The sequence below is a fragment of the Grampus griseus genome (assembly GCF_964374135.1).
Source record: "Grampus griseus genome assembly, chromosome: 1".
NCBI classification, from domain to species: Eukaryota; Metazoa; Chordata; class Mammalia; order Artiodactyla; family Delphinidae; genus Grampus; species Grampus griseus.
This window is the reverse complement of record NC_139017.1, coordinates 21,602,645-21,613,498: the sequence shown is the minus strand read 5'-3', so window position 1 is coordinate 21,613,498 and position 10,854 is coordinate 21,602,645. Positions and strand designations below refer to the sequence as shown.

General features: G+C 41.8%; 1 protein-coding gene across 1 annotated transcript; it reads right to left on the bottom strand.

Moving 5' to 3' along the window:
• Positions 1-1,386: 1,386 nt before the first annotated feature.
• DEGS1 (delta 4-desaturase, sphingolipid 1) lies at positions 1,387-9,993 on the bottom strand. The gene is made up of 3 exons (XM_082676783.1): positions 9,790-9,993; positions 4,453-5,195; positions 1,387-1,887 (listed from the first exon to the last, which is right to left on the bottom strand). The coding sequence occupies exons 1-3, from the start codon at positions 9,869-9,871 to the stop codon at positions 1,741-1,743; spliced, it is 972 nt and encodes a 323-aa protein (XP_082532909.1). The 5' UTR covers positions 9,872-9,993; the 3' UTR covers positions 1,387-1,740.
• Between the last annotated feature and the right edge of the window lie 861 nt (positions 9,994-10,854).

Sequence of the window (10,854 nt, the reverse complement as noted above, 5' to 3'; positions counted from 1 at the left end):
CGGAAAGGGAATCTAGGCAGAAGGGAGAACTCGTGCAAAGCTACTGAACCATGTCTCAGGACCTATCCTTGTGCCTTCAAGGCTCTGCTACCCAGCCTTCCTGCCGCCCTGATTCGTAGGTCTCTCTTTGGAAGTCACCGCCAGTGACAGAAAGAATGGCCCAAGCTGGCAGATGGAAGCTAGACTGGCCTGGAGACCGCTAGGAGGCTGAACCCTCCATCAGGCAAGAGGTCATGTAAGCAGAACTGGCAAGTTTTGGGAAGGAAAATGAGGCACCCCCGTCTACGGACCAGGAAGGAAATGGAACTGAGAGGGGGCTGAGCTGGCAGAGCTGGGGGTTTTCAGCACTTGCAAGGCAGCTGAGCCACTGACTGAAGTTCTACAGCAAAGGGGAGTGAGTGGAGGGCTCAGTTAGTGTCAAACCCAAGGGGAGGTTTCACAGATACTTTTACTGACTGAGCCCGTACATCTGAATTGTAAAGTTGGTTCTGTTATCACTCTAAACGTTAAAGCAAAGGGTCATTAAGCAATAGTTCGAAGACAGTAGGAATTGTCCCAGGCAAGAGGATAGGGAAGGGAAAGCAAAGTACTCTGTCTCCCCAAATGAGGTCTGTGAAAACCCAATCCTTCTGAGGATGAGCGCGGTACTCTTCACCACCAGCGTGCGAAACTGCAATACAGCTGGGAATTACAAAAGTAAGAATTTTATAATATCTCGTATTCAGGATGACAGAGGGTTGGTGTTATGTACAAACTGTAGACTATTTGATGTTTTGATACCATGGACTACTTTAAAATAGTTCACCGGGGACATCCCTGGCAGTCCAGTGGTCTGAGCTCGCACTGCAGGGGGCACAGGGTTCGATCCCTGGTCAGGGGAAGATGCCGCATGCTGTGCAGCCCGGCCAAAAAAAAAAAAAAAAGATAAAAAAAAAGTTCACCATAGTACACTAAATTTACCCAAATGACACGTTTCAGGTAACCAGGACTGCCGGCCTAACAGCCCTCGATACTGGCTACTTGACACCAACCATCTACCATCAGACCCAACCCGCTTCCGCTGAAACGAAATGACAAGAAACCCTTGATCAGTTAGTTGAGTTGCTTCTAATTTGAGAGTCCACGCATCTGAAAAGGAAGTTGAAGGTTCTATGTGATTAAACTCAGTGATGTCTTGACTTATGAATAGGCTGTGCAGGACTCAGCACTAATTTAGGTTCCATGTATTTTGCTACAACAGAAAAGAGTAAAAATGAGTCGTTCGGCTTGCAGTGAAAGATAGTTCCAGGCCTTTTTAAATTTTAAAGTAAGCTCACCCCCAGTACTCTGGTTATAGTGTAAAGACAGTAAAATTAAAAAAAATATGATACACACTATTTATTGTGATCAACAGCTCAGTTTATTAGATGTTTTAATAAAGTAAATCCTTATAGTGAAAACAACATACTAGAAATAGCTTTTGAAAAGCTATTTTTTTATGATATGCTTACAAAGTGTCAGACCTAAGTGAAAACATCCACCACGGTGGTAATACAGTGAACAAGTTTCCTGTGAGTAAAGCTGAATGCTGCACAGACAGGCTGACTGTTTACAGCCAGATTAGCTTCTTGATACCATGAAGATCAGACTTCGAATTTGTAGGAGGGCAGCTTCTGAACGTCGCTGGTCTTTTTAGTAAAAATTCCACTTTCTCAGCTATTCTGGAGTTACAGAGAGGAATTCCTTTGGCCTTAATGACATTTACTCCAGAACCACGCTGCCTTTTTGATGCCTCTTCACCCTCGAATAGGGACTTATTGTATCATCCGTCACAAAATCATACAGTACTTTTATCCAGGAATTGTAGTGGGGGAGGCTCTCATAGTACTCAGCTGCTATCTTCCTCACCTGGAAGGGAAAATACAGCAAGATGAGTGAGTGCTGAGTCCTATTACAGATGACAGATGAACGTCTGACACACACACTCAGGAGAAACCGTGAGACTTTCTCCCGCCTCCCTCTCAAATAAATAAATAAATAAAAGCAGCAGCTTTGGGAATTATAAACAAAAAGCAGCTTCCATTTCAGCAGTAACATATACTTGATCCTCTAGAGTTAATGACGTTCCAACAAGCTCTGAGGGACTAAATATACTGGTTTACTTGTAAAAGTTGGTAGCTGGGATCTTTAACAACAAATACTTGCAATCCAGTCAGCTCGCTGCTTTTTAAGTGTGGTACTGCACGGCCGCCACTGTAGGGTTTAAAGGCACCACTTGATCCCCTGCCATTAAGGAACCTACAAATACTGATCAATTATTGTGGCATGCCAGTTAGAAATTAATCACTTATCAAGTGTGCAATTCAGCCATCTCAAGTTGAGAATGTCTTTTAAAAAAATTACTGCCAGTGTGATGAGCAAGCAAAACTAGTTACTGCTGAGTAAGAAAAAATTCTGTGGCTTCAACAAAATGTACAAAAACTACCCTAATAAATCCCAAAGGAAAACAAAAACACAGAATCCAAGATGTTGAAGAGAGACAGCACGAAAAACAGAAAAAATTAAAGAACCTTGTTATTGTGATAAGAATATTCTAAAATTGATTACAGCGATGGTTGTACAACTCTGAACAATCTAAAAACCATTGAATTTTAAATGGATGAATTGTATCTATGAGTTACATCTCAATAAAGCTGTTAAAAGAAACCTTGCTATACATACCTGTTAACTAACCACGTGACAGTTATATGCAACATAACTACTGCAGCACAACAACTGTAGAACAAGATACTCCTTGGTATACACCATAGAAAAAGCCGGAAAAGGAAGACTTAAGAGAACTCTGAGAACGTGTGTTAGTTTAGCTAAGCAACAGGAAAACAGTGTGGAATGGAGTGGGAACTCAATACTCACTGATGAACCATGGGCCTTAGGTCAAGTAATGTTTGAGCTGAACAGTTCAGGGACTGTTCAAGAAAATTACAAGTCAAAGTATGTGGTTTATATTGGAAAAAATTAATTATTTTGCTCCGAAGGTGACTGGCTTTCTCCTTAAACCATAACCTCTTAAAATATAAAAATGTACTGTCCTAGTCAGGGAAGAGGCAAGCAAAGGTGGGCTGCACTTTTCAGGCCACAATGACACAAAGTAGCTGCACTAGCACCACATTACACCGTTTCAAAGCTGTCTTTGGCCAGTTATGTGGTGCTTTCCCCCATTTTATTTTGAAAAATGTAAAACCGACAGAAAAGTTGAAAGAACAGAAAAACCAACACCCATATGCCCTTCACCTAGGTCCACCAATTGACACTATGTCACGGCCACTTTCTCTCTCTCCATATATAGTACACGCCACATACTTTGCTCTTTCTTTGACGAAAGAAAGCTGCAGACATTATATGAAAACTAACCCCGAATACTTCACCCCTAAATATTCTACACATATCTCCTAAGAACGAGGACATTCCCCGACAAGACCATAATACCATTACCGCACCCAAGAAATTTAACAATGACACAGTATTATGTATCACACGGTCCAGATTCAAAATTTCCCCACTAAGTCAATGTCCTTTCTAGATCTTTCTTTCCTCAATTGGCAATCCAATCAATAATCAAACGTTGTATTTCATTGTCATGTTGTATACGAGTCTGCAGACAGTCAACATTTAAAAACTGAAGAGGAAATCTATAAAATGTGGTTGGGTGGATATGATAGCATAAAATACCTGGCTATGGTTCCCTTATATCACAGCTAAAAAAAAAAAAATCAAAAAAACCTGATATTACACATCATACTACTTCCCCTTTTTAGAATTACGGAAACATTTTTTTGGTAATGGAATTGTAAAAGTTATCCATTCTGAGGATGGCAAGTCTAATAAGAGAACTCATCAGAAATACAACTGAAGTTTGGAGAGGATCATCCTGTTTTGGGAAGGGTGAAAGGATGAGTGTCAATGTGCTGTCTTTCATTTACTCCACAAACGACACACTGAAAGTCTATGTGACAGGAAACAGATGGTCCCTACCTGTGGGAAGTCTGTGGTACTGGAAACTGAAGTTCACTTATTTTGCAGAGCAATTATGTAGGACCTCTGTATTTCACAACAAACCAACACAAACCTTAGCTAAGTGTATTCAGCTTAACAGTGATAACGGTTATGTGAACTTTTGCTCCCTTCACAGAGGGAATTCATTCTCTATTTCTGAATTACTTCACATGTTAGCCAATTTTGCAGATCCCCCAACATTCTAAACCAGACGTGTTACCGCTAGGCTTAGGGATCCAGGACAGTGAACTCTTTGTAAAGTTAGGCTGGCCAACTCAGGACTTGGACTCTTGCTGTTTTCTTTGATGAACAGCCTAGATGGACGAAATATACTAGATTCCATGTTAAATGAGCAAGTCAAAAGTAATTTTGATCATATAACCATCAGAAATTAGAACATGTATCAAATCCTTTACTTACCAGGGGAAGGCTTTTTCCGGGAATGTTGGGGAAGTCATGGTGTTCATTATGGTAACCCACATTGAAGGTGAGTAAATTCAGAGGCCCATAGTATGAGTAAGTTTCATGTCCTTTTAAGAACATGTAATGTTCAGCTATAAAATGTCCAGAGATTGGGTGCAAACCTAGGCCAAGTAAGGTTGCCGCCAACATGTAGACTAAAGATTTAATTCCCAAAACGTAGTAAATCGCAACGTCAAAAGTGATCTGGATCACAGTATTGATGATTTCCAGATAAGAAATTGGTTTGGGGTTGATGAACAGAGGCCGAAAAGCATAAAAGAGAGGTTGAAGAATAACCCAGATAAACTTTCTGAAAGTGGTACAGAAGAACCAGCCTTCAAAATCAGTTGGAATATCCACATCGACGCCATCACCACCGAGGTATCGATGATGATCCATGTGATACCTCTTAAAGGAAACTGAATATGGAACACCAATAGGGAGATTAGCAAATATTCCAAACCAACGATTCCTCATAGGTTTGCATTGGCCAAAGGCACTGTTGTGGGAAACTTCATGAATAGCCAGAGTCGTTGAATGATTAATGCAGCTGCCAAAGGCATACGCCCAAAATAGGACCCATTTCCAGTCCAAGTCCTTCACTAAGTAAAATGCAACAAACTGAGTGAGAACCATCAAAATTACAATCCATATCAAGTTGGAATCAGGTTTCATTAAGGATTTTATCTCTGGATACTTTGCTGTAAGGGAAAAACAAACAAAAACTCAGAGACTGAGAAAAGTGCACAATAGTTCTGCAATTATAATTAAACTAACATCAATTACATTAACACATGGATTAATTTTTTTCTTTTTCCAAGTCATTATATGCCCTCTATTAGAGACTTTATCAAATATTTGTCTACTACAGGGAAGGAGTGTATTCAACAGTAAAATTACTAAATACTATGTCACAACAAATTGAGAATTTATGCGGAAAAAAATAAGGCTCAAAATCTAGACTCTCCACAATAACAGAAAGATAGTCACAAATGAGTAAAGATTTCATGTTATCTAGTTGCCTTTTCACTCCTAACAATTTTTTGTATATTAAATTTATAAGTTTTACAAAGTGGTAATCATAATCTGGTAAACCTATGTGTCTGGCAGATTACAGACTATTACAATATGCTTTTATGTAATATATATACAATATACTATATATGCAATATACTTATATATAATATATACATATTATATACACTATATTATATACTTAGATTTCATAATTTCCTTTTTAATGACTAAATCACTTCTAGTTGCCAGTTGTAACTTCTAACCATTTTCCTATTTTTAGACATTTAGATATGTAAATTTTTGCCAATGTAGACTTTTTCTAGTCACCTAGAAATTAGGGTAATTTCCAAAGAACTCTATGGATTCACAACACCACGCCCCCTTCTTTCTTTCTTTTTGCGTTAGAACTGAACAATACTAATCTGTGTTAGATTATTTGTTGAATTCACATGCAAATATCCAAGTATTATGGGAAGGGCCAGTAATAAAAATCTCTGCATTTCAGGCAAGTGTTCCTACAGGCAAATGCAGATTCTTCTCTGTATCCCGGCACTCCAGAGATGGAAGCCCAGATATAATGAACATCTTTTGTTTTGTGTGTTGTCAAGTATGTTTGACCCAGGACAGCAAAAGGAAGAAGGACCTTTTTCTTGGGACAGGTCTTTCAGAGTGTTCTTGAAAAGATTCAGAAAAAAGAAGAGCAGCTTCACCCTCTTTTCCCTAAAGGTGAAATGAAGAATTCAATAAAAGCTTAAAATGCAAGACAGGAAGTTATTTAAGTCTAGTTTTAGATATAAGAAATAAAGGTAGTGTTAATTCGAGGTAATTATTCTTGTTTCTTTCCTTTCCCCTCTTCTGTCTCCACTCCCTAACCTCTCATCTTTGTTGGTATTAGTTCATTTCATCAATGTTAACAATTTTGTAGGCAATAGGCCAAAAAAAATAATCCTTTTGAGGGTTACTTTTTGATTATTGATTACTCAATTGCTTTGCGTCTAAAACTAACTACCCTGGGATAAATGAAAAACTCAAATAAGTCATTCATTAAAATATGGGCATTTTGAGCAGTCCTCCAAACAAGTGTTTAATTCATTGGTGGATAAGTAATAAATCTTTTGTATTAAAATGTGTTATTTCTGTTTAGAGCTCCAGCATTTTTACCTTACATAAAACTAGATTAAATTGACACATCTGACAAGGGATAGAAGATAACAACACTTCATAGTTACACTAAAATCATGAAACAAAGATGGCACATTTTTCTCAGACAAATCAACTTCCTCCAAGTAATTCTGTACCAAATTTTTGCAAAGCTGTAATAGTATATAAAAATCAATACTAGCATGCCAATATAATTAAATGGGGGGAAAGAACAGTCTTTTCAACAAATGGTGCTGGAAAAACTGGTGATCCATGTGCAGAAGAATAAAACTGGACCTCTCTCTTACACCAAACACGAAACTTACAAAACGGATCTGAGTACTGATACATGCTACAACATGGGTGAACCTTGAAAACATTATGCAAAGTGAAAGAAGTCAGTCACAAAAGACCAAATATTTTATGATTTCATTCATAAGAAACATCCAGAATAAGCAAATCTATAAAAACAGAAAGATTAGTGGTTGCCCAGGACTGGAAGATATGGAGACTGCTTATGAGTATAGGGTTTCTTTTTAGGGTGACTAAAACTTTATAAAATTAGATTGTAGTGATAGTTTAAAACTCTGTGAATACACTATAAAAACTCACTGAATCGTACACTTTAAATGGGTGAACTTTCAGGACTTCCCTGGCGGTCCAGTGGTTAAGACTGAGCTTCCAGTGCAGGGGGAACGGGTTTGATCCCTAGTTGGGGAATTAAGATCCCACGTGCCCTGCGGCATGGCCAAAAAAAAAAAAAAAGGATGAACTTTATAGTTTGTGAATTATATTTTAATAAGGCTGTTAAAAAAAAATGCTGTTTCACTGTGGAAGTACAGCAGTAAAAGGAGCATTTCTTGTGATTATCTGACCCACTAATAATGGTCTAGTTCCTAGCCTTCATTAATTTCGTACATAAATTTTGTAAATTTAGCATACAGATGGTGGTTGTTAAACAACATATCCATGTTCTCTGGTGTCTCTCTCTCCCCCAAAACCTGATACATTTGAGAAATATCTCACCATTTAAGTATAATTTAAACAAGTCTCCAGATTTTTATCTTTCCTGAGGGTATTCCATCTCCACCCCTGAGATGGAACACTGAGCAGTATTTATTTACACCTGCAGGGAAAATGATGTTTTCATTGAGAAATATGTAGTCCTTCTACTTTCCAAGTGAAACGGTCCAGTGATGATAAGTTTGTGGAAAAAAGGTTCAGTGTTGAGATAAGCATGAACAAGCACCTTTTGACTTCCTTGATTTTCTGAATTTTAAATAGATAGCTAAGTTCCAGTATTCAGGAGTTGGTTTTTATAGCGTGGATACCAGATTATTCTTATGTAATGTATTGATCAGGCATAGATAAAACGTACCATATGCTATCTCCTATGTGTGATTTGCAAAATACACATTTTGATTAAAAATAAAAAGGAAAGCATCCACGAACCAAACTCTCTTAAAAGTATACCCTTAATAGCAACTATAAAGGTTCAAGCTCCCAACTTACTGATTCAATTTTAACAAATCCATTTCAAAGGGATCTACTAACTCTTTTTTTTTTTAACAATTTATAAAGTTCTATTACAGTGTAAAATAGTCCCTAGTGTCAGAAGGATATGGATTTAAATCTAGATTCCTCCATTTACTAGATCTGTGACCACATGCTACCAAACTCTGGTTCCGCTGTTTGCGGGACTCAAGAGACAAGTATTGGCTGGAAAGGAAAGGTTGCTTTATTCAGGAGGCAGGCAACCTGGAGAAGGTGAACTCTAGTCCAAGAGACAACTCTGAAGGGTCTGCTCGACCATGAAAGTTTTTAAAGGGTTAACTCCTTTCTTTTTGTGAAAACATGAAATTTCTAACTTACCCAACAAAAATCAGGGGCTTGATTTTTCTTTTCATTGCACAAATGGATGCAGAGAAAAAAAACTAGGGGAATACTGTGTATGAGAAAGAATTCCTCCTATTCAATTTACCACCCACTAGTTTCCAGATCTTTGAAACAACAGGAAAGAGGTTAAAAGCAATGCTTTGAAGGTAATCTAACCCAGATCAGAATTCCCCTCTAACGTTTACTTATTCACTCTTACTTCATCTTTAAAACAGGGATAACACCTACCTAATTACTGGCAGGATTAAATTGTGTAATGTTTGTAAAGCACTCAGCACAATGCCTAGCTTACCATTAAGAGTACCCTGGGAGAAATGAGAGAATTCTCTATATAATGTAGAAGCTGCAAATAGCTGAGCGCCTTACACCTCTAGAGAGTTGAATAAGGCCTAGTTAACCTGGTGTAAAGGCCCTAAACTAGCAGTCAGGGGACCAGAAGGCTAATCTTGGCAAGTCTTCCATACTTCAGCCTTTTCGTCCACAAAACTGGGATGGATGAAAAATATATATGAATCTGCCCTTCTTGCATGAGCCTCCTTGAGAGGATCAATGAGAACACCGTGACCGCAGCAGGATCCGGACCCTGGAACGCTTACCTTTCCGGCCCGAGAAGCCCCTGCGGTCAAACGGGTCGGGTACCACGAGTTCCCTCCCCGGCCCAAGGCGGCAGCCGCCGGCGGCAGGATGACCGGCTGGCGCTGACCAACGTCAGCGCGCCCCGCGCGTGGGCCGCCAGATGCTCCAGGACCACGCCCTGCCGCGCACACGCTCGCAGCCTGGCTCTGCCGGGGCCGGCTACCGGGAGAGGGAGAGGAGGAGGAGGGGAGAGGAGGAGGAGGGGGGAGGGGGAGGACGGAGACGGGGAGGAAACGGTGCCGACCGGCGGCACGAGAATTTCCAAGCGAGAGGATCTACCCAAGGGTGGCCTAGTCGCGGGGACTCGGCTCTGAGCAAACCCTGGCCTCGACCGCACGCCCGCGCTTGGGGGCGCGCCTGCGCCTCCCAGACGAAGGGCCGGGGCTACGCGGTGGGACGGGGGAGCGCGGGGATCCCTCCCTCCCTCCCGCTCCGGCCCAGCGCCTCCCCCGGCTTTTCCCGCGAGGCCAGGCGGCCGGGGCGGCGGGACGCGGCAGGGAGTCGACTCTTAACCGGCCTCGGGCGCGCAAGGGCCGCGCGAGGAGGGCGCGTCCCGGTAGCGGGAGGCCGCGCACGCACATAACGGGGCGCGGGCCCGGACCTCACCCAGGATCTCCTGGCGCCGAGTGGCGTGGGGCTGGTCGGTGTAGACCCACTCGAAGTCTTCCCGAGAAACGCGGTTCCCCATGGCGGCGGCGGCTTGCGGGCCACCTGCCGGCTCTCGCTCCTGGCCGGGATCCTCCGAAGCTGAGGCGGAGATGAAAGCGAAGGCGGCGGCTCCGCGACTAGTGTCAGCTGCCTGCTGCGGAGCCGGAGAGCAGTCGCCGAGCGGGGCGGAGCCTCGAGGCCCCGCCCCTCCGGCCCCAACTACCACCACGCCCGCCCCGGAGCGTGGCAGGCCGGGCGGAGGCCCCAGCGGTGGACGGGGATCCGCGGCTCACTGGCTGGGGGTTCTGAGATTCTGTGACTCGGCGACCGGCTGAGACCGAGTTCCTGCAAGTCCCGGCTCCTTGCGGCCTGTCCTGCGCGGTGCCGGTGCCCAAGGCCGGAAAAAGGTGAAAAAGGAAAGAAAGGTCTCGAGTTAAATAAGACTGCTTTTTAGCGCCTCGGGGGAAGGCCGGAGCTCGATCACGAGGATCCTTGGTCATAAATGGCGACTCGCCCAAATGTTGTTTGATTTTGAAAAGCAGCTTATTCACTGAGCCGTTTTTGGCTGCCTCCTGGAAGTAATACCTCAGGAAAAAATGCGGAGCTTGTGGTGATTAAGAGCTAATTAAGAAAAAGGAAATCACTGTTGTTGAGAGTGAAAAATGATGAGGAATTTGTTGTTTTCCCTGAATTATTCTTGTGTGACTATTTCTCTTACAAGGTGATTGCTCAGCCATACATCTGTCACAGAAGTCGTTTGAACCACCACCTCCTTCTGAAAGAGAGGACATTTTGTTTCAAAATTAATTACCACTTTTCCATTAAAAAAGAAACTTTGACTAAGATTACAAAAAGGAAGATAACCAACTGGGTGTTCTTATAATAAAAGAACACCACACACACACACACACACACACACAAAATCACAACGAAATCTGATCAAACCCCTAAATCCAACTACTAATGTATAGAAAATAGAACAGAGGAGCATGTTAAACTACACCATAGAGATAGAATCAGCAA